Consider the following 26,050-nt stretch of genomic DNA (forward strand, 5'->3'; position numbering starts at 1 on the left):
GATACTAGCATTATCTTTCTCTACTGTAAATAACAAGACCTCTATATTCAATCTCATTAGAGAATTCAGACAGAAACATCAGTAAAAGTCCTTTAGTGTAAACAATTAACAGAAAGTCAAAGAAACAGAAATGCTAGAACAAGCTTGGTAGTACAGTTTGCCAAAATCGACTGGACTCCATTTTTCTACAAACAAATAATATCTGGATTTCTTATATTAAAGAAATATGACCCCCAAAAAAACATTGATTATTTAATCTTCACTTTGTGCTGCTTAAGAGGCAGTAAATTAAAGATTTTGTACAAGAAAAGCCAGAAACAAAATTAAAATAATCATGTATTTTGTTAATTAGCAGATAGAAGTTAACTGTGGCTGAGGTTTGCTTTACTTAATGTGGAATCAATATAAACAATATTAAAGAATATTCCTTTTGAAATATTTCAATTCATGTTACAAACTTTTACCACACTTGTTCATAAAACGTTGAACACTGAATCATGCTGCATTGTGTAATTGATCTGGCTTGGATTAGTATATACATACATGTAATAATTTTAACTTGATTGCGAAACAAGTTTTGTAACTCATATTAATCATGTTTGAGTGTGCTTACTGGAACTAACCAGTGCTGGTATCATATCAGGAAGCATGGTTGTGACCCTAGTAGGGCTCGAAACCATGATCCATTGTTTGAGAGACTGACACCTTAGCCACTAGGCCACCACTCTGGCTTCGATTACAATGGTGCCTTCTAAATTTTCCATTTCATCCAAATAAAAATGTTACCGCTCTATCACTCTGCCCTTAAAAATAAAATAATTATTATGTGGAGAGAACGGGATATAAATATATCATAAAATACTTTTCTTCTTATATTACTTCAAAATTTGTCGCAAATCAGAGGACCTCTCTTCCTCATTTAATATACGCCACCTGTTATACATTATAATATTACATAATTATACATAACATTTTTGTAAAAATGTAAATCTATTTCATACCTTGACAATTATAAAACAATTAAAATACCTGTCTTATAGAAGTGTCGGAAATAAAAACTTGTGTGGATGACAAATAGATACAGAAAAATAAAACATTAACATGTGGTTATTTACAGTGATGGTAACTGTCATGAACAAGTTCCTTACTGGTCACATGACTTGAGGTAATTTAATACAAGATGTATAATCTTAACATATTTCATCATTTTACCTTTCCAAACTGTGTAAAATATATTAACATCTTATGAAAGGGAGACAAACTATAGTAAAAACTAATTAATTCTATCTCCTTGAATCAAATCTACAAAAATGTGAATTCCTCAGAACATAAGTTATATCTTGTAAAAAATAAGATCGAAAATTATTTTGTTCAAGATCAACGAAAAATAGAATAACTACTTCACAGTTGGAAAGGTATTTTAGTACAATTTAGTTGGTACTGTAAACTGTGCCTGGTAACAAAGTTCTTCTCACTTTGATTGATCCAATCCCTTGATGTATTAGATCAAGTGTAACGTTAAGTTGCAGGGATTTATTTGGGCTAGATGTTTGATTTCACAACCTATAAATGCAGAGCACATATTATGATCGTCAACCAATACAAAGTAGATTTGGAAGGTATTGTTAAGTTATCTGCCCATGTATAGTTGTCTAGAAACACTGATATGCCATTCTTCTGATGTGCTGTACTTGAATGTCTATTTCACAGATTTAGATTGTGATGTCCAACTTTCTTCACCAAAATATCTTAAGACGAAAGGGTCCTAATTAACATTCAATGCAACTAATCTTAAAAATCTAGCCATTGATTTGATTGTTTCTTGACCATCATTTGAAGTTGACCAATGACAAGGCTTCATTTGTTTGACTGGTGCATAAAGTCTAATTGCATAGATATACATCAGACCCATACTCCTGTTTCTTTTTTGGTCATCTCTAGAACAGCAAGGGGACTAGGGGTTACCCGATTACGTTTCAACTTTGGTGTGACACTTCCCTCCAGGACCTTGATGACTGCTGTAAATAAACAAACAAAACAGAGTTTGAATATCATTGTGGATTTTTTTCTTCAGAAAAAAATTGCAGAAAAAAATTGATATGCCATGAGATGGCGCAATATATATAATAAGTGTCTAGCTGTTTTAGTAAATGTTTAAGATAATATAAATATATGTGATGTGATACATTTGAGTAAAAATATTTTTTTGCGTTACAAAGTTAAAGAAAATGTTTTTCCTTTTTTTAATAACTAGCTATATTTACATAATACATATTTACTATAATAATTGTTTTGATGAACACAACATATAAGGTCTATCCAAGCTATGGAACTATACTAAGAAACCTCTCAAGATTTTCTCTCAAAATGAATTTGGTGCAGTTTTGATTTTTTTTAGTTGTCTAACTAATTCAAAACAACTACATGTACTTGACACACTTTAATACTACCTCACACAAAAAATACCATTAGTGAACACTACTTTTCTCTCTAACATGTTAAAGATTCTTGAACGAAAATCATTTGAAACATTGAACAAAAAAACAATTTCAACAGTTCATTGCAAAAGATTTTTTTATCAGAAAAACCTTTTACAAGAATTTACAATGTTGTTTGCAGGTGAGAAACTAAATCTATCACAAATAACACACTATCACATCACTATCTTCTATACATTAAAATAACAACAAAACAAACTTTTGTGAGTTACTATTGTTCTAAATGTTTGTGTTGCCCATGACAACTGTGTGCCAGCAGCCATCCAGTCACCTGACAGAACTCTATACTGCTGGCTGCTTCATATTGAACTCTCTCTAACTTACAATAGAAGACATACTATGTTAGCTGGGCAATGCTTCAGTCATTAGTATACCTGCTCACCAAACCCCAGGTGCTGTGTACTGAATAGCAGGAAAACTTGGACAAGTTTTTACTCTGTCTGTTGGCTGAGACAAAGAGAGGTGGTTATTTCCAAGTCACAATGTCTGGTATTCCAATGGGATTTTACCATGTGACTAATGTAACCAACTACAGGGTAGGGCATCTTGAGGGGATTTTACCATGTGACTAATGTAACCAACTACAGGTAGGGCATCTTGAGAGGGATTTTACCATGTGACTAATGTAACCAACTACAGGGTAGGGCATCTTGAGGAGATTTTACCATGTGACTAATGTAACCAAACTACAGGGTAGGGCATCTTGAGGGGATTTTACCATGTGACTAATGTAACCAACTACAGGGTAGGGCATCTTGAGGGGATTTTACCAATGTGACTAATGTAACCAACTACAGGGTAGGGCATCTTGAGGAGATTTTACCATGTGACTAATGTAACCAACTACAGGGTAGGGCATCTTGAGGGATTTTACCATGTGACTAATGTAACCAACTACAGGGTAGGGCATCTTGAGGGGATTTTACCATGTGACTAATGTAACCAACTACAGGGTAGGGCATCTTGAGGGGATTTTACCATGTGACTAATGTAACCAACTAAGGGTAGGGCATCTTGAGGGGATTTTACCATGTGACTAATGTAACCAAACTACAGGGTAGGGCATCTTGAGGAGATTTTACCATGTGACTAATGTAACCAACTACAGGGTAGGGCATCTTTGAGGAGATTTTACCATGTGACTAATGTAACCAACTACAGGGTAGGGCATCTTGAGGGGATTTTACCATGTGACTATGTAACCAACTACAGGGTAGGGCATCTTGAGAGGATTTTACCATGTGACTATGTTAACCAACTAACAGGTAGGGCATCTTAAACCAACTACAGGGTAGGGCATCTTGAGGGATTTACCATGTGACTAAATGTAACCAACTACATGGTAGGGCATCTTGAGGGGATTTTACGCATGTGACTAATGTAACCAACTACAGGGTAGGGCATCTTAACCAAAACTACAGGGTAGGGCATCTTGAGGGGATTTTACCATGTGACTAATGTAACCAACTACAGGGTAGGCATCTTGAGGAGATTTTACCATGTGACAATGTAACCAACTACAGGGTAGGGCATCTTGAGGGGAATTTTAACCATGTGACTAATGTAACCAACTACAGGGTAGGGCATCTTAAACGCAACTACAGGGTAGGGCATCTTGAGGGGATTTACCATGTGACTAATGTAACCAACTACAGGGTAGGGCATCTTGAGGGGATTTTACCATGTGACTAATGTAACCAACTACAGGGTAGGGCATCTTAACCAACTACAGGGTAGGGCATCTTGAGGGGATTTTACCATGTGACTAATGTAACCAACTACAGGGTAGGGCATCTTGAGGAGATTTTACCATGTGACTAATGTAACCAACTACAGGGTAGGGCATCTTGAGGGGATTTTACCATGTGACTAATGTAACCAACTACAGGGTAGGGCATCTTAACCAACTACAGGGTAGGGCATCTTGAGGGGATTTTACTATGCCCTCATTGTGCTTTACAGCACAGGGGGTCTGATAATCATAAAGTCAATGTCCCTGCTATTTCATAGGAAATGTGAACTGGAATTACAAATGACTGGAGCATAACTGCTGAACTATTCTTAGGCATTTTGAGAAAAAAAATAATGGTGTGTATACTTCAAGGAAAGGGAAGATTATGATAAAATAATAGCAGCTTATTTCATTAACCAAACAATAAAGTTGTGCAGGCCTTGTTATGTTCAAACATTGTAATGTCTCTATATACCATCATGTTGCTACATGGGAACATTGAAATCCTGACCACTTCAAAAGGTTGCAAATAAAATTTTGAGAGTAAACATTGTATAAATACACCAGACACACAAAAGATCAAAGAAAAAATCATGTTTATATAGATAAATAAAAAGTGAAAAATATGCAGTACATTTATTGTATAGTAAAAATCCACCATCAAAGAAAATATATAATTTGTGTACCAATGTTTCATTATGCAGACGGTGAAAATAGTGTTACAATATCACAATGGTAGGAATGTAAATTGACCACCAATATTGGAAAAAAATCAATTATCCATTATAGAATACAAAATATAATTTATATGTATATAATTTTAATAATATCAGTGCTATAGAAAATGAATAACTAAAAATCAGCCATTTCTATTAACTGGTAAATGTAAGCCCAGTAACCGAAATGAGAGAGAAAAAAAATCAAATACTTCCACATTTTATGTGCTTTAAATCTATCTCACAGTCTTCAGTTAAATGTTTCATCCATTTTTGAATTTATTAAATTAGTAAAATTTATTTTAATTTGTTTACTCTGGATGCTTGCTGTTTTTAGCATTTGGCAACTATTAAAACAATGGTCTTTACAGAAAGGTGGTCTTTAGATTACAGGTTTGGCTGAATTTTATTCATGAAATCTGTGATTTTATTTAAAGCAACATAAAAGTGGTAAATTACCAAAAGCCCTAGAAAAAACCAAACACTATAAAACACATATATCATTAAAGCGACAAACTCACATTCCTTCTGACGGTATTAGCTCTATGGTTATAGTGCGGATAATTATACCAAACATTCGTATCTGCAAAATTACGAGTTAAACATGAGTCAAACATTTACTGTCGCCTCTTTTAAAAAGACAAAAAGCAATAAAAACACAAAATTGATGTCATCACATTCAACCCAAAATTAGCATGAGCCTCAACAAACATATAGAGCCTGGTCTTGTAAAACATGTTACATGTATTTCACATTAAAGTTGCCCCAAAAATACAAAATAAATGACTGCATTCACCGCCTTTATCAGTTGAAGCAGAAAACATGATATGTAAAATGGCTGTTTTTCCCATGCAGCAAAAAAGAGAGCTTTTTTCATGCTGTTATTGACAAATATTTTTTAATGTAAATTAAAGTTTTTATTTATTATTTAATATCAAACATTTCCGCAGCCATTATAGAGCATTTTATACTTTACTGATCTAAGATGACGTAGAAATATCAGAGTCATAGTGAAGTAACATTTCAAATTGTCTATAAACATCTGTAAATTATCAAAATAAATCGTACAAATTAATAATTTTTTTGTCCTATTAAATCAAGAGAAGTCTAATTTATAATAGGATTTACTTGTCAATCCTAAGCTCAGTACTTAAAATTTGCAAGTAAATGCAAACGTTGCATAGCAGCAGCATCATTCATTATTACATAGTAAAACATGGAGAATTTGCATGTAATATAATTTACTATGCTGGAAGTAATATAGAATGTCACAGGGGACATAACTCAATCAAAATCAAGGATTACTTTACAACAAAGCTATAATAAAATCACTGATGATCATCAAAATTTTAGCAATGGCTCAGAGATCGTAATATGTCTTTACTCTGCTGAATATCTTAAATGGACTTGTCCATCTTATAATATGGACAAGTCCATTCATTTAAAGGCAAATTTTCAAAATACCATTATGATGAAAATATAACATTTGCATAAAGGTTGAACTCAAAATTTGAGTTTCAAATTATGTAACAAATTCCTAAAGGAAAAAAAAAAAATTTCTATTAAATCTTATCTCGACTGATGTAACTTAAAGTTCTTTCAAATTCAGATGTATGCAAATTCCCCATGTTTTACAGTAATAAAAAGTATTTAATTTTGCAGTAAGCTGTAACACAGTCTAACAATGCTATACTATTGCAGTAAAACATGCATACCTACAGTTTATACATCACCAATAACTTGATGCATTCTTTAATTACAAAACAAGACAGAAATAACATACATAGTTACTGCATGAACATACTCAACATATCACAGACTTTATACCAGTTATAAATACAATACTTGGCATGAGACTAAAGCATATCTTAATTCCCGAAAGCTAAATTGTATGTGCTTACCAAGCATATAGCACTGAGGATGCCTTCCTGAACATAGCTAGCCATTTATTATTATCAAATATTGATATCTCAATAAAACTTACTCTTGGACATATCCTGAAAACTAATATAAGCACTCAGCCTGTCTAGTATAACATAGTTTTCAGCCTAGACCATTGCTTATTTTTACAATATTTGACAATAAACAAGTATTATAATTTATAAATCAATGAGAAATTTCTTCACCTAATAAATCAAGCTTTAAATAGCTGAGCAGGCAGAGAAAAACCTCATGTGCCTGTTGCAAGTTTATCTGGCAAAAGCAAGTATAGAGGCAGAACCATCTACCATACAAAGCTTTTCAATAGATGAATTTAGCATTCCTGGCTGAACCTATAGAAGGAAAAAGTCCAAGTCTGAGACCTTTACCATACTACTATAGAGATCCCCTTAAAAATAAGAGAAAAAAAATTAGTAAAAGTTTATACTAACCTTCCCCTTCTGTTTTGTTGGAATTTGTCACTGAGGAATTTTCCGTACTTTGTGGATGCTGAAAAAACTTGAGATTTTCACGCTGAAGTTCCTTCTCTGTGGATGTTAAATCTTCAGTTTTCTGATTCAACTGTTCACTTACATCTTTAAGCTCACTCTCTACACTATCATACAGCTTGGTCTTCTCTTCCACCTCTCTAGATCTTACATCTACTTCTTTTCTAAGTTCAGAAATCTCAGCTTCTAATTTTACCTCTTCTTCTCTACGTCGTTTCTCGTCTGCCTTAAGCACTTCTTGTTCATTTTCTAAATCTTTACCACAAGTCTGAACCTTGGACTGAAACTGATGTAAATCGTTTTCACATTTTACAAGTCTTGATCTCAAGGCAGATATTTCATTTCTAATCTCACGTTCCACTTGTTTTTCATGTTCTATTTCATCTATCAAAGTTCCGTTGTCAAGTTTATATAATTCTTCCTCTTTAAGTTTACTGAGTTCTGAAAGTTTGGCCAGTTCCTCTGTAACATGGTTAATTTCAAGTTTTAAATCTTCATGCTTTTGTTCCCTTGAGCTTATTTCTGAAAAAGATAAGTATAACTTAAAAGGCACAAAGAAAGTAACTACCAAGTATATAACATAATCTAATATTATAAACTTATTTTCTTAACCAACTTGCATTCATGTAAATTTTTTCAATTTATAAACACAACTTAGTAACTGATATGTACATGTACTAGTATTTCGATCAACACAGCTACATCAACATTTACTGCAACAATTATTAGTACGTAACACATACATTTATTGAATTGATCTAGAATGATAAACAAACCTGTGTCAATGATTTCAAGTTGAGAGTCTTGCATTTTAATTCTTTCATTTTGCATCGTCACCAAACGAAGTAATTTCACTCTTTCCTCTTCTTCCCTGCTCATTAAGTTCCTATGTTGCCCTTGACTAGGGCCGCCTGGCATTCGAAACTCTTCAATGAGGCGATCTTGTCCAGTTTCCTTGACAACATCAGGAAAATTACTATCTAAATCATATTCTTCAAGGTCATGTTTATGACTAGATTTTCTATGGTCAGTATATATAGGAATATCCATATTAGAGATTCTTGGAGATTCACTTTTACCCTCGAAACTGTTTTTATGTGGCTGCACTGGAGAAAATGCTGATGAATGAATAGGTCCATTAGTTACAGGTCTAGTCAATGGTTTTACTGGTCCATTTGATAATGGCACATTATTTGTGTATTTAGGTTGATTATGAATGGAATGTTTATGGTTTTGTTGAGTTGAGTTGCTCGGAATTGAAGAATTATTTACAGGAATGGGGTTATGGCTTGGATGCCTCTGATTTGTTACTTGATGGAATTGTGGTCCTTGGTTTGAAAACTGTGGCACATTCTGTGGTAACTGTGGAATTTGTTGAGTATTTTGGTGTCCGTATCCACCATACTGTACAGTTTGATTAGGCTGTAATGATGGTGAAGGTCTTTGACGATCATGTGATGTCACACGGTCATGTGATGATGATCTCCGTCGTTGTTGTTGTTGTTGTGCTGATGCAGAGTTTTGAGATGACAAAGATGACGAACTTGACCACGAATTTCCATCACTGGTAACTTTCTCCGGAACTTGTAACAGTCTACCTTGTCTACCATTACCTACAGGCTCCGGATTAATTTGTCTTTGAAACTGAATTCCCTCAGGTCTTCTATATAAACCAGAGTCTTGTTTTAAACCACCACTGAAGGTCAATGACCTTCGAATCACAGCTTCACTTGTTTTCACTGGTGGTGTAAAATTATGTGTGAACCTATCAGGAGGTTTCTGAACATTTTCCTTCTCAGATTGTTTTTGTTTTCTTCTTGTACCTGATTCATACAACATAAGTTTCACCTCACTAGCAAACTCGCCCCACTTCTGTAACACTAAAAGCGGACATTCGGTTGGTGCAAGTGGCCTCTCATTTTCCCGCCATTTTTCAATCAGTGTAAACCTTCCCGTCCTGCCCATTGCTTGAGCTAGAGCTATGACTATATCCTGACAGGTTGTATGATCAGTTACCCCACACACCACTCGCTTTATACCATCTACCCATATCTTCAACTCCATTTTTATATTCTATGTTTTAAAATATACTTGTAAAATCTTAAAAGTCAAATACCTTAAAATATTCTTGCAGTCTAAAAAACTCATGACTATCTTCTATATCCAGTTTTACCTCTCTATCTCTCCATGTTAAAAAACACTAAAATCACTTTTTTAAAAGCCAAATAAAGAAATGAGACACTTGTAGCAATGAATTTTACATTTCTTTTTCTGTCCTTCAAAAACTGCTCGTTTAACGTGACTGTGCTAGGGTTTTATGAAGGGGAGATATTTTCCTGGTTGAGACAGTGTTATCTCCGCACTAATTGATGTAAGCAATGTAAACTGATTCTGTTATCAGCAATGAGGTTAAACAATTGAATCACTTCAACTAATTTTATCTCATAAATGGATAATTGAACATTTCACTCTCACTGTATTACTTGTATAATGTCTGATTCTCCATCAGTGAATAACAATGACTGTAAAGACCATAGATCCGACAGATGCTGGGAACCAGAACGAAATCTCTCTGCTGATATGGAAGGCCTGGTATTATCACCTGAAATAATTAAAAAACAATTTTTATTATAATTGTAATATCTAATCGCACTAAAATCTTCCGATATGAAAACCAGTAAGTCCAATATAATCTAAAATATATCTATAAGTCTAAATTCTATAAAATTTCATTTTTTCATCACCTTTCCTCACTATACAATTTAACCATGATTTGTATCATTAACTAAACAGCATGCACTTTTCATTTCTTATTCCATTCAGCACAACAATTCACACAATGACATTTCCAATATTCAATATTACTTTGCTTTAAAAATCTGACCTAATTCACATTGTACAAAAACTTTAAAAAAATATTTAAAGAAGTTACAGTACAATCACTTATTGTCACACGTATAATATCAATCTATCAACCCTAAAAAAATCTCCGCAATTTATAACACTTGCGTGAACCAATTTGTCAAATACAATGTTTTCCGACTCTATACCCATCACTATTAAAGCTAGTTTATACTAGTTTATAAATCTACAAACAAGACCTTTAAATAATATACATTACTATAAGTATGTACAGTTTACCATTTAAAACTGCACAAATACACTAACAGAATGCCTGTGATCAGATGTATTGTTTTTTTTTACTATTATATACCTATATGATATAGTAGCTCGTGTTGAATACATTGTGTTCACAATGTCCTCGACTAATGTTCCGCTAATATTCACGATACTTAACAAGATAATTTGGTATTAATTAACCTCATATTGTCAGATATTGTTAGAGATCTTAGCAGTATTGTCATCTAAAAAAACTTGTATACAAAAATCAACAAACACAAGTAAACTAAATACTACAAAAATATTTCAGCTATTTCTACATTATTCGTTCAATGTAATATCATCATAACTCTATACAAACTGAAATAAACAGTTACAACATTATTACAATAGTTTACAATCAAAATGTATATAAATGTCTTTAAAAAAAAAAATGTTAATTGTACCTTTATACAAACACCTGTGACTGTGGTCCTACCTTACTGTATACTATATTAAATCAATTACATCTATAGTGAAACACTTTATCAAAATGAAACCAATAATAAAGCTATCATCATCATTGAATGATAACACTGAATCATCATAACAATATTATCAAAATATTATTATGACGAGGGTTATCAAATCATAATAGTTATCACCTTTTAAGAGATATATAAGATATATTTACAAATGACCCAATAAATATCTTCCACCTGGAAAACCATAAACTAATGATAATCTTGAATTAATTACCTCGTTTTTATGATACAATAAATTAATATTTCAAAGTTTGAATATCATCCTTTATTACTTTCATTTAATAAATTTCATATTCTTTAATATGTCCTGCTTTAATTTTAAGCTAGTTTTAAAGAAATTGAGACAAAAAAATAAATTTAATAACAGAACAGACAAAAAATTAAATGATTAAATATTCATTCCTGTAAACTATGTAACTAATTGTCATCTTATTTAAATTTTAATTTTCTAGGTAAAATAATACTCTCTCATTTATTCCATGATACTCAAGAACATACAACAGTATGTACAAATGGTAAATATTGTAATGATTAACTCCTCCTCCTCCCATAGATATGTTCCCATATAGAGGACAGTTTTAGCTCCAATTAAAACAATCCAATGATTGTAATGATAACATTAGCCTATGCCACAAGTGAAGTCAGAGCAACTTGCCTTTCTGTGCAGTCGGACCAAGCTCTAAACCATTTGCTGCTATATTTCTTGTATTTTCATATGGTTTATGGTTCATCTGAAGAGATTTGCAGAAAGAAAATGTTACCTATCTGATAAAAAGAGCCTAATTTACTCCTTAGTTTAAAGACCTAATCAGACATATGCCCAAGTTTAATCACCTTTTCCCACAATAAACATTATTTACCTACCACCCCAGATTTCACAACCATAATTAGCTTGATATAAAAGTATCTTTGACTATGTACCCAGGCCGCTCTATGATGATGTAATAAGCATTTTTCACAGCTTTCATTCTAACCTCTATTAAAAACCAAATATATTGTCTCCTTAGTGCAGTAATGGGTTAAATCCTTATATAATTTAATAGCAGTTAACCCTTTACTGCACTATGGTAACAATATAATATTATAATATATAATTGTGTTTTATTCTAGTTTCTTCTGTAAATTTAAGGGTCAGAGGTAAAATTGATGCAAGGTTAGAAAACAAGAAACAAAAATAGAAGTGTGCTTGTTGTTTTTACCCGAGACCATAAACAATTACATCTTTGTGAAAATGACCAGACTATAGAAGATTTAAACTGGTCAAAAAGGGAAAGAGAGTAATTATATAGTTATTTCTTAAAAAGAAGGATGATGAAAAGTGTAATGTCTATCATGATTGACTGTTACTGACATATTTATTAAATTTAACATTTCTTTCTTTTAATTCTCCTTATAAATCCCTTGAGCTATAACTGTTATATTTACAGTTCAATGTTAATTTTTACGCATCGGAGTCCATGAGCTAGAACAGTTTTTCAATAAATATTCATGATAAAATCAGTTATGGTTATGCTTTAAATTGTTAAATATCTTTATTCTCTGTAAATAGTTAATTTGCTCATTAAATAAATATATCATACAAGGTAGAAAGGTTGTCAGGACAAAAAAGACATCATCCTTAATTTAGGTTTTAGAGAAATGGCTTTGTTAAGTCAAGTGGTTGATAACGTTAGTAAGTAAGTTATTTGGTATAAATCACATGTCCCTCACTGCTTTAAGTTTGAATCCCATCAGAGGTTGCAGTCATGTTAGAAAGCAGTTCAGCCAACTTATAGAAGTTCACTGTGGTTCTACGCAAAGACCTACTAGTACTTAAATAGATGTATGAAGAGACAACTGAGGAATTTCTTGACCAATAAATATAGTACAAAATGTAGTTCTTTTATGACCTTTGATAAATTGTTGTTATGACTTTGATTTTCCTGATGTATACATAAGTTAAAGTTATTAAATGAAGTGGTGGATCTATGAGAAAAAAAGAAGACAAATGCATTTGTTGCTATATCAACCATGACACCAGAATCATGCATTATCCATATTGACCAAAAATTTACATACCAATTTTCTTGACCATCAAATGAGAATTTATATAACAAGAAAAGATAGAGTGTAATATCACTGCAGAAATATGTTCAAAGATAGTTAAAGATAATTTGATGAGACAAAAAAAACAGCTTATGTTGAACTCTGAAACAGCTGGGAATTAATTATATATATTTATAAAACTGATACATAATGAGTCATTTATTGATTTTTTTTCAAAATGTCAAAGTCATATTTATTTCATTCAGGCTACATTTTCCTATATATCCTGTCAGCAACTTGTATAACAAAATGTATAAAAATCAAATGTAAGATAGATTATTTGTAGATTAAAATGTATAAAAAAAACCATTACCTTTTAACTTATATGATTAATCTCTCCAGTATATACTTGTATATTGTAATTTACTTCCACAGTAAAATATATAATAAATTCAACACTGACACTTCAAGAACTGATAACAATTTAATAAAACTTCAAGTTTTAATAATACTTCAGGAAAAAAACTACTTAAATCTCACTTAAGTAAAGGATAGGTCTTAAAACTTGTTGAAAAGTTGTTTATTTGCACAAAAACTTGCAAAATATCAATTTTCCCCTGAAAATTTTAAGCCCAAACATATTATATGATTATAAAAGACTATATTTAAGTAAAGTTGGAAAGGTGTGTTAAAGGAATGCTTGTATTATATAACACAAAAATACCAATAATACTTTGAAGGAAAACAGCATTACCTTGTACAAATATCCTTTAATGGACTTAACCCACTTATTTAAGAGATTTGTAAATATATTTTGGACAAAAATCAAGTCTTTGTTGAAAGAAAATGTACCATATATTTATAGATGGAATCGTTGTATTAAATAATGTATTATTTCTAATACCAAATAGACAAATTTTTTATGCATGATGATATGATTATCCTTACAGCTCTGTTTTCTACTGCTAATTAATCCTTCAAAACATTTATAACAGGCTTGTTTTGATATATATTTTTAACTATCTATAGTATTTTATATTTGGCTATCCGGTCACATCAGGCTGCATGCAGCAATCATAACTAACAGAGTCAAGGTATATTGCAATTTTTCCTCTCAATTCTTATTTCTGAATTCTAACTCTTTTTTATTAATAAAAATATTCTACATATAATTACTTAATAAGAGCGATCAGGATCACATGTGTCGCCTCATGATGACCAATTTCATGTTGGGACAAGTTTTGTGACAGACGGACAGACAGACGGATAGTGCACAACTAGACTTGGTACTTATCATTCCTGTAAAGTTTGGATAAAATTGCACCAGTAGTTTATGAGGAGTAGTCCGGACAAGCTTTTAATTGTGTATCTGGCAACACACAGAAAAAAACACCTTTTTGTCAAAGGGCCATAACTCGGCCAAAAATCATTCAACCGGAAAACCCGTGCAATATGCTCAAGGACTTGAGCTACAGATCAATCCTGTAAAGTTTCATTGAAATTGCATTAGTGGTATAAGAGAAGTAGTCCGGACAAACTTTAAAAATAACAAGAACTGTCGGAGGACAGTAACGCTCGACTATTCGAAAAGTTGTCACAAGGGTGTTTCATTGAGTATAATACATAAAATTGTCCAAAAAGGTAAAAACCCTTCAGTAGTTATGGAGATACCAGCTTACATGCAAAAATTAACCTAGAATTTCTAAGTCGAAAAAAGGGCATAATTATGCAAAAAAGTAAATAGATAATCACAGAAAACAAGTGTGTGAAGTTTCAATCCATTCCTTTCAGTAGTAATGGAGATACCAGCTTACACGCAAAAACTTAACCAAGAATTTCTATGCCGAAAAAGGGGCATAATTATGTAAACTAGAAATGTGTCAAATAGGACACGGATGCCCACACACGCCACTGTTCTGTCAATCTTTTGACTCTAGGTCAAATATTTTTTGGACTACATCTGCCACAAGTTAAAAACTAAAAATCAACAAAGGGCCATAATTCTGTTAAATTTGGTCGCAGCAAAAATTCCTTCCTTTACTGCCATCTACACATTAAGGTTGTTAATCCCTGGAAGTTTAAGCAAAATCTGCCATCCGGTTTAATAGGAGTTGCGTTCACAAAATTTCTACATAGTATATAGTGAAAAAATCAACAAAGGGCCATAATTCTGTTAAATTTGGTCGCAGCAAAAATTCCTTCCTTTACTACCATCTACACATTAAGGTTGTTCATCCCTGGCAGTTTAAGCAAAATCTGCCATCCAGTTTAAGAGGAGTTGCGTTCACAAGATTTCGGGACGTACAGTGGACGGACAGACAGACAGACGGACAGACGGACATACGGACAAGTGCAACGCTATATGCTCCCACATTGTGGGGGCATAAAAAGCAAATCAGAGTTATGGGACTTTTGCCAATCATCTTAGATAATCACAGACAACAAGAGTGTGAAGTTTCAATCCATTCCCTTCAGTAGTTATGGAGATACCAGCTTACATGCAAAAACTTAACCAAGAATTTCTAAGTTGAAAAAGGGGCATAATTATGTAAAAGAGCAATCAGAATTATGGGACTTGTGCCAATCATCTTAGATAATCACAGAGAACAAGTGTGTGAAGTTTCAATCCATTCCCTTCAGTAGTTATGGAGATACCAGCTTACACGCAAAAACTTAACCAAGAATTTCAAAGTCGAAAAAGGGGCATAATTATGTAAAAAAGCAAATCAGAGTTATGGGACTTGTGCCAATCATCTTAGATAATCACAGAGAACAAGTGTGTGAAGTTTCAATCCATTCCCTTCAGTAGTTATGGAGATACCAGCTTACATGCAAAAACTTAACCAAGAATTTTCTTAGTCGAAAAAGGGGCATAATTATGTAAAAAAGCAAATCAGAGTTATGGGACTTGTGCCAATTATCTAAGCTAATCACAGAGAACAAGTGTGTGAAGTTTCAATCCATTCCCTTCAGTAGTTATGGAGATACCAGCTTACATACAAAAACTTAACCACAGGGACGCCGACGCCGACAAATGGGTGACTGCATTAGCTCGATTATTCTGCGAAAAATCGAGCTAAAAATTATAAAAGGGCCATAACTCTGACAAAAATCATTGAACCTGAAAATGCTGACAATATGCACAACTAGACTTGGTACTGATCATTCCTGTAAAGTTTGGATGAAATTGCACCAGTAGTTTATGAGGAGTAGTCCGGACAAGCTTTTGTGTATCTGGCAACACACAGAAAAAAACACCTTTTTATCAAATGGCAATAACTCGCCAAAAATCATTCAACCGGAAACTGTGCGATATGCGCAAGGACTTTAGCTACAAATCAATCCTGTAAAGTTTCATTGAAATTGCATTAGTGGTATAAGAGAAGTAGTCCAGACAAACTTTAAAAATAAAAATTATTAAAGGGCCATAACTCTGACAAAAATCATTGAACCGGAAAATGCTGACAATATGCACAACTTGACTTGGTACTGATCATTCCTGTAAGGTTTGGATGAAATTGCACCAGTAGTTTATGAGGTGTAGTCCGGACAAGTTTTGTGACGGACGGACAGACGGACGGACAGACGGAGAGAAAGACGGACGACGGAGAAGTGATCCCTATATGTCGCCACTACTCCGTAGAGGCGACACAAAAATGCAACTCTCTAAAACTATCATTATTTGTTTCATTTTGATGGAATGGCATTTCTATAATAACATCTGTAAATGTTTCATTACAATCAATATATTACCATGGAAACATGATTTTGCATTCTATATCTTTTAAAATTAATAATAATACCATCAACATAATTTAAATGAAATTTAGATGTTAAAACTTATGCTTAAAGATGAAATTTGCTATTTTAAATATGTATCATGTAGCCTATTCAATACAAAAAAAAGATTTTATTATAAAAGATCATCTTCATTTTCATTTGTGTCATACCTGAACTAATTTACAACCTTTATAAGTAAAGCATTATACTGCTAAACTAATGTGACACTTACTGAGCAGCATCACCACAAGGTAGTTTACACAGCACAAATTTTACTGTTGATAACCAATGGCATGAACCTCATATTTTACTGTTGATGACCGATGGCATGAACCTCAATTTTTACTGTTGATAACCAATGGCATGCAGCACAAATTTTACCCGTTGATAACCAATGGCATGCAGCATAAATTTTACTGTTGATAACCAATGGCATGCAGCACAATTTTACTGTTGATAACCAATGGCATGCAGCACAATTTTTACTGTTGATAACCAATGGCATGCAGCACAATTTTACTGTTGATAATCAATGGCATGCAGCACAATTTTACTGTTGATAACAAATGGCATGCAGCATAAATTTTACTGTTGATAATCATTGGCATGCAGCATAAATTTTACTGTTGATAACCAATGGCATGCAGCATAAATTTTACTGTTGATAACCATTGGCATGCAGCATAAATTTTACTGTTGATAACCATTGGCATGCAGCACAAGTGTTATTGTTGAAAACCAATGGCATGTAACACAATTTTTACTGTGTTGATAACCAATGGCATGAAGCACAATTTTTACTGTTGATAACCAATGGCATGCAGTACAACTTTTACTGTTGATAACCAATGGCATGAAGCACAATTTTACTGTTGATAACCAATGGCATGAAGCACAATTTTTACTGTTGATAACCAATGGCATGAAGCACAATTTTTACTGTTGATAACCAATGGCATGAAGCACAACTTTTACTGTTGATAACCAATGGCATGCAGCACAATTTTTACTGTTGATAACCAATGGCATGAAGCACAATTTTTACTGTTGATAACCAATGGCGTGCAACACAATTTTTACTGTTGATAACCAATGGCATGAAGCACAATTTTTACTGTTGATAACCAATGGCATGAAGCACAATTTGTACTGTTGATAACCAATGGCATGAAGCACAATTTGTACTGTTGATAACCAATGGCATGAAGCACAATTTTTACTGTATACAGTTCCAAAAATAATTCATTTGGTGTCAGACAGCCTATAGATTTTTATCTTTAGGATATGATATCCATTGTCCTGCTGAAACCACTGCCTGCCTGTCAGATGTGGTCCCATATACACCCTTTTGAATTTTTTTCTTTTTTTAAATCTGCCCCAATTCTCATCGAATACCTCATATACCTTTCACACTAAACAATCCAAATATGTTAAATGTATACATTTCAAGTTATGTTAACACATAAACACTAGAATAATTGTGTTGTTACTAGCTGTAGAATTCCTATTATCTTAGGAAAGAAAATATTTTGGACATTGTGGGTGTAACAACTTAATGACAACAAACTAACTACTTTAAATACACAAAAATTGCAGCATCATTTTATAAAAGATATACAACTCAAATAATACATGATTGTCCCCTTTTCACCTTTCATTTCCAGTAAAAAATAAAAGTAATATTCATACAGTAGCAGATGAAATATATATGATTGTTAAACAAGAGCCCGGTTTGAGCCGGGTGATGCTCCCCGAATATGTTTTGGACACAGGAAAGTACACCTCTTGTAGTTTCAGAGTTATGTCCGTGGAAAAAGTTCAAAGTGCAATAATTCCAAAATTAGGCAAGGCTGTTACAGTTCTTTGCACTGCACTTCTAATCAATGTGATCTATCAACCTACAAAGTTTCTTGATAATATCTCTTATGATTTCCGAGTTATGTCCTGGACAATTCAAAAAGTAAAAATAAACAAAGGGCAATAACTCCAGAATTAGGCTAGGTAGAGTTATGATTCTTGTGCACTGCACATCTACCAATTGAGATTTATCTACCTACAAAGTTTCATGTTGATATCTCTTATAGTTTTACAGCTATGTCCTGGACAAGATTTTTCTAAAAGGGGAGATTATTAAAAAATAAGGCTTAACAGAGTTATAGCTCTTTTGCACTGCACATCTATCCATTGAGATCTATTCACCTACAAAGTTTCATGTTGATATCTCTTATGGTTTTAGAGTTATGCCCCGGACAAGATTTTTCTATAAGGGGAGATAATTCAAAAACCGGGCAAAATAGAGTTATGGTTCTTTGACACTGCACTCCCCCTCCATGCCCTCTACCACTGTATGAAGTTTCAACAAATTATCTCCAAGGGTTTTCAAGTTATGTTCCGGACAAAGTTCAAAGTATTAAAATTAACAAAGGGCAATAACTCCAAAATTAGGACAAAAAGAGTTATTGTTCTTATGCACTGCACATCTACGCATTGAGATCTATTCACCTACAAAGTTTCATGTTGATATCTCTAATAGTTTTAGAGTTATGCCCCGGACAAGATTTTTCTATAAGGGGAGATAATTCAAAAACCGGGCAAAATAGAGTTATGGTTCTTTGACACTGCACTCCCCCTCCATGCCCTCTACCACTGTATGAAGTTTCAACAAATTATCTCCAAGGGTTTTCAAGTTATGTTCCGGACAAAGTTCAAAGTATTAAAATTAACAAAGGGCAATAACTCCAAAATTAGGACAAAAAGAGTTATTGTTCTTATGCACTGCACATCTACCCATTGAGATCTATTCACCTACAAAGTTTCATGTTGATATCTCTTATAGTTTTACAGCTATGTCCTGGACAAGATTTTTCTAAAAGGGGAGATTATTAAAAAATAAGGCTTAACAGAGTTATAGCTCTTTTGCACTGCACATCTATCCATTGAGATCTATTCACCTACAAAGTTTCATGTTGATATCTCTTATGGTTTTAGAGTTATGCCCCGGACAAGATTTTTCTATAAGGGGAGATAATTCAAAAACCGGGCAAAATAGAGTTATGGTTCTTTGACACTGCACTCCCCCTCCATGCCCTCTACCACTGTATGAAGTTTCAACAAATTATCTCCAAGGGTTTTCAAGTTATGTTCCGGACAAAGTTCAAAGTATTAAAATTAACAAAGGGCAATAACTCCAAAATTAGGACAAAAAGAGTTATTGTTCTTATGCACTGCACATCTACCCATTGAGATCTATTCACCTACAAAGTTTCATGTTGATATCTCTTATACTTTTAGAGTTATGCCCCGGACAAGATTTTTCTATTAGGGGAGATAATTCAAAAACCGGGCAAAATAGAGTTATGGTTCTTTGACACTGCACTCCCCCTCGATGCCCTCTACCACTGTATGAAGTTTCAACAAATTATCTCCAAGGGTTTTCAAGTTATGCTCCGGACAAGACAACGGACGGACAGACGGACAGACGGACGGACGGACAGACGGACGGACGGACAGACGGACAGACGGACAAGGCGCCGACTATATGCTCCCCCGAAATTTTTCGGGGAGCATAAAAAAAAGTGAAATAAAAAAGAAATGACATTTTAACAGCAATTATACAATTTCTTTTAGAATTTTATTCAACCAAGTTGTCTTTACCTGTTATGGTCAGTAATAATATTATATGCTTTCCTCCTAATTTGCGTAACCTAGCTACTATCCTCTTATATAAATCCAAACAAAATAACCTATCCAATATTTCAGACACTTCAACACTTGTGCTGGTTAAGGTTATAACTTATTTATTCATTTCAGGTTTTGGTTCCTCAAAACTTCATCAGGATCAATATTTCAGAAAAAAACACACAATAAATATAGTAAAACACACAAAAAAGTAGTCCTCAAAAAACTTAAGTAACACTTGCACTATAAATGTTCACTGCATTAGAACACTATTTCCCCTGTTCTTTGTCTAAACACCTTGTAACCTGGAGAATATTTGCATTGTTTTAATTAGAATTTCATTTGTAATCTGACTCTACACATTGCCCACAAACTGTAATAAGATCATTATGGTGAATCATTAACTGAACCAGTAATTATGTTAGTCATCCCACCCATACTGCATTGTACATACAATACAACATGTTGCTTGACCCTTGTTAACCTTTACTATCTCCAATTAGAAACAGTATAATTTTACATACAACTTTATAACAGGTCTTTGACTAATGACTTTTGATTGATCTATCTCACTAGAATTAGGATCACTTGTCAATCTTTGTTTGTCTAATTGTATATGAACTGTAAAAGTTATACAGCAACTTGCAAGCTTTACTGCTGGAGGAAGACCTCAGGTGCCCCTTCAATCACTTAAGGTGCAAGTGGGCATCTTAGTAGAACCATCAACCTAACACAAGCTAACTGGACAGCTCACTCACAAAATGAAAGAATCTAAAGCTTATGCAAACTATAAAGCTAAGGCAATCATTTATTAAAATAATTAAAAGACATATCAATCTGTTCTTAATGCTTTTACCTTTTATGCACATTTAATTCAGACATAAGATGTCCAGTTTAATTAATCCAGCAAAATATTGAAATTTGAAGCTTCAAAATAAACTCTTAACTGTTCACTTTAAAACCGTGATATTTAAACGCCTGTAATTTTAAGCGGAGTAAATTGTCCCTTTAGTAAAATTGCTATGAGGAAATCACTATAAACTGTTCAATAGTAAGAAACGAACATCTGCGGATAACCTATAATTTGTCACAAATTACTGCTTTATAATAAATATATATCCATTCAAATACATGGTTTAGGTCAACCTACACTTATAAGGTATACACCCTAGTGGGAAAATCCGAGCATTATAGCTCTTCAGAAATCCTATTCTCTATGCTCAACTGATGCTGTAGCGCACAACACAATTTAACATAAATTCCCCATTCATTTATCTTGTATATAACACACATATTGTCATGATAAACTTTAAAATGTTCTGTAAATGATTGTTTTGAGTTAGGTAACAAATTACTTTTACACTTTGCACCTACATGACCTTTGCCAATATGACGCATGTGACCGGTCATGTGACCCCAGCAGAGCAATATATGACAAGTGTTGCACAGTTTATGTTAAGTTACAACATTTTTGTAGATAATAATGTGAATAAAACATGCCATAAATATGACAAAAATTACTATAAATTATCCTTAAATTACACACTACACTAAAATGCATTATGCAATAGATACCATCAAAGTTTGCATTATTGAGGGGAAAAATGTAACATTTCTTTTTATTAAATATCTCCCGCAAAGTATTAGTATGTTATATTAGGCATTTATTAAAACAAGAGCTGTCCGTAAGACAGCGCGCTCGACTTTTTTATTGCTTGCCAATAAAAAAAGTTTTTGCAGTAATAGGCGAGATAAAATGTGAAATATGCATATACTACTGATTTTAATTTCAAGTACAAAAAGAGAAAAATAACTAGTTGTTTGATACCCTTGAATATTACAGCAATGTTTATATGACATAATTTATGGTAAAGTGAACAAGTGGATAGGAATGAATTTTTTTAGATTTTTTAAGTTTTTTAGTGCTTGCCTATAATACAAAACATTGACAGTTAAGGGCCATAATTCAAATAAAATCTTTGACAGAATTACCTTCTCCTGGACATGTTTGGGAATCATGATTGTAAACAAGTATTCCAACTTTCAAATTAATATCTCAAACAGTTCAGTCAAAAAGTGGACTGGTACTAAAAACTTAACCAAGATTCTAAGTCGATAAAAGGCCTTAATTTTAAAACAAATCCTTGACAGAGTTACCTTCTCTTGCGTACAGATGGGGGTAATGATGTGAAATAGCATTAAAAGTTTCAAAGCAATATCTCAAAGGGTTAAGGCAATAAGTGGATTTTACCCATATTCAATGTATTTTCTAAGTCAAAAAGGGGCATAATTCTGTCAAAAACCTTGACAGAGTTATGTCCTCTTGTCTGTTGATGAAGGTCGTGATGGTAAACAAGTATGGTCAGTTTCAAAGCAATACCTCCAATGGTTTTGAAATAAAGTGAGGTGGTACAAAAAACTTAACCAAGCTCAATACACTTTCTAAGTCAAAAAAGGGCCATAATTCTGTCAAAAACCTTGACAGAGTTATGTACTCTTGTCTGTAGATGGAGGTTATGATGGTGAACAAGTATGGTAAGTTTCAAAGCCATACTTGTAATACTTCTGAAATAAAGTGGGGTGGTACGAAAAACTTAACCAAGGTGTGACGCCAACGCCGACGCCGACGCCGGGGCGAGTAGGATAGCTCCCCTTTTCATAGAAAAGTCGAGCTAAAAATTAGAAATGAAGTTTAAAGTTCATTAAAATATGTGTAAAATGTTTTTATTTATAGCTACCACTCGGAAAACCCTTAGTCCAACTAACTGTACTGCGCGACGAGATATTTTGCTATTTTTGTGTCTGGGCAATACCTCGCGAGATACTGCCCCAGAACGAAAATATCTCAGAATCAAGCTTTGGCATGTCAATATATTTTGACTAGGAAAACCCCATACCTGGGCTGTAACATAATAAATTCATTCAATCTATTGCAGAAATGATTTTTTAAAATGATACAACTTTCAAGTCCTGCATGTAATCCAAACTAAGATATTATGTTGTTTTATAAACATGGGCATTTTATCAATGTGGATTTTAACCAAAACAGAAGTATCTCAGAATCTGTAGAAGATCTCAAAATATGTTCACTAAAGTAAATTAAGGTAAAACATACCTTAAACATTATAATTCCTCCATATTATATATCAATAGCATCTAATGTTCCATCAAAAGTCAGTCACTATAAAATTACCTCTGACACACCTGAAATACATGTAAAAATACCTTTACATATAATGCATATGGTAATACATTCATCAATAAAATTCTAAAACATAATGAAGCCAAACATGACAACATCAGATTTATTCTTAAGTTAATATATTTTAATTCAAAGAAAAATGCTGATTTTACTGTAACATACAATATTTAATATGATAAAAAATTATTTAATTACCAATTAAGATATCATAGTAATGCAAACATTCTAGTACAAATGCACAAGTTAATAAGAATATCCAGAGGAGAGACTGTGACACTATCTAGACTAGAATACCTCTGTAAATACATTAACATATCACAGAAACCTTATACCAGTCTATCAGTTTCAGCTAGTTTATTACTTTATAATTAGTTTATGTCTGACCAAGCTTCACATCAAAGTGTTCCTCATAATAATAACATAACTTGTGCTTTAATGTCTTAACAGTTAAAACATTATTGAGGTGAACCCGCTACATACCAGTTAAATATTAACATCTTCATATATATGGTAAACAGCACCAATTAAAAATAAATTACAGGCTTCCAGATGATAATGTCTTTTAAAAACACTGTACAGACTACAGAATCGTATTTAAACATAAACACTATCTTGGTCATGCACCAGCTGGGAATTACTAACAACATTTTTCCATATATTGTATTGTTTCAAATCTTAATAATTATAAATGTCATAAAACATTTCCTAATAAAATAGTTGCCCCATCAACTCTTGTTCTTAATGGTATACAGACTACCAAAATAAGTTTTAAAAGGTAAATATCTGCAAGCTCCCAAAGTACACTTTCTGTTTGCATGGGAAAGTGTGCCTTAAATGGGTCATTTCAACAGGAAACACTGGGTGTGGAGCTCCAAATGCTTTAAGCACAATTTTAAACATATGTTTTGAAAAAATATCTTTCAACCTTAATAATATTATTATAGACGTTTAAACATGAAATAGGAAATGTCAAATCAAAAATACATCCACATTCCACCATTGTAAATGGAAACTGGCATAAAATTAAGCAAAAAGATTTTCAGGGTTACCTGTCTCTTTGAAAATAAATCTAATTTGATAGTAAACCAGTGTTTCCAGTTTTTGAGAAAAATAGCAGAACAAATAGGATAGCCAAGGCAAAAAATAGTCAAGTTATAAAAGAGGCAAAATTTTGCTAAAAAGATAGGATTATGTACCCTTTTGATATATGCTAACTAGTATACCCCGTTTGAAGTGAAAAGTTCTTTGTAGTTTATGAGAAAAGGACCATAACAAATGCTGATGCCTGCCAACAAGTTAGTCATGACAATAGTTGTGTCCCAGAACTTGGCAAATGTGGGGTTTTCCAAGCTTATCCCCCCCCCACCCTGTCACAAACAAACAATCATTTACTGTTACAGTTTCATGGTGCTTTACATCGTAAAGCTATGGTCTCATTTTCAAAGTTGTAACTATAAAAGTTTGTTTGTAACCCCAACCCATCCCAACCCCACCCACGGATTAGCCAGAGTAAGTCTATAACTCCTTTTTATTTTCGAAAAGTTCGGCTAAAATTGAGTGAGAGTGTATCAATATATGACGGTTGATTTGATTCACAAGTGTGTTCAAACATGACCCTATTAAAATATTTCCTTCATGTATAAAATTAATTAGTAATTCAGTGAAATATGTGGTCAGTTATGCATGAGAAATAAGTCTATCAAATATTCATTAAGTGTCAATCCATCAACCAATGTCCAGAGGGTATGTAGATTATAATTGTAAACAAAATATCCCAGAGTCTGTACTCAAATGTTGACTTATACTTAAATGTATAGTATATCATTACACTTAACGAATAAATTGAGAAGTGATAAATAAATGAACTGTAAAAATCATTGGTTAGTTCAGTCATAAATAATAAATTTTTATATTTGTTCCTTAAACTATATTAATTAAATAAAATTTTACAGTGTATTTGATAATAACAAGTATACATATTAATTTTACAATCATATATAATTATATTATTATGAGCTAAGTGTTATACTCTGAATTAAAGTTCTGTTTTAGTGTAAGATTGTAAATCAATGTGGGAAAGACATTATGTTTTACATCTGTTGGCTTGACCGCTGGCTTTTAGACTTTTAACATATTTATAGTCATATCTAAATGGTTGATCCACTTAGCTGGCTTTCCTGGATAACCAACCAATTTTCCCACACGTTATCATCTACAAAATTATCCCACATATTTTTGAATCAGCAGTGACAGATAAATGACCATTATACTAAATGTGTTGAGATCAAGTTTTAGATAATCATTTAAATTATAAAAAATTCATGCTGTTCATTATTATTATTATTA

The 26,050-nt window shown here is 32.8% G+C and overlaps 1 protein-coding gene across 6 annotated transcripts in view; it reads right to left on the reverse strand.

The window, feature by feature from the left end:
* Window positions 1–98: 98 nt before the first annotated feature.
* Window positions 99–26,050, reverse strand: part of LOC132719292 (J domain-containing protein DDB_G0295729-like) — a 40,727-nt gene continuing 14,775 nt past the window's right edge. For 4 of the 6 annotated variants that reach the window (XM_060703049.1, XM_060703050.1, XM_060703053.1 and 1 more), the window contains exons 2-5: window positions 23,618–23,706; window positions 8,152–9,977; window positions 7,319–7,897; window positions 99–2,018 (exon numbers count right to left, since the gene is read on the reverse strand). In XM_060703049.1, the coding sequence (XP_060559032.1) occupies window positions 1,903–2,018; window positions 7,319–7,897; window positions 8,152–9,439 (1,983 nt within the window). In that variant the 5' untranslated portion in view covers window positions 9,440–9,977; window positions 23,618–23,706 and the 3' untranslated portion in view covers window positions 99–1,902. Of the gene's footprint in view, window positions 2,019–6,661; window positions 6,697–7,318; window positions 7,898–8,151; window positions 9,978–23,617; window positions 23,707–26,050 lie in introns of all 6 variants that reach the window. The other 2 variants (XM_060703054.1, XM_060703055.1) reach the window with 2 other exon arrangements.

This window comes from Ruditapes philippinarum, unplaced genomic scaffold (assembly GCF_026571515.1).
Source record: "Ruditapes philippinarum isolate M1 unplaced genomic scaffold, ASM2657151v2 ctg1306_1_1_1_1, whole genome shotgun sequence".
Lineage (NCBI taxonomy): Eukaryota > Metazoa > Mollusca > Bivalvia > Venerida > Veneridae > Ruditapes > Ruditapes philippinarum.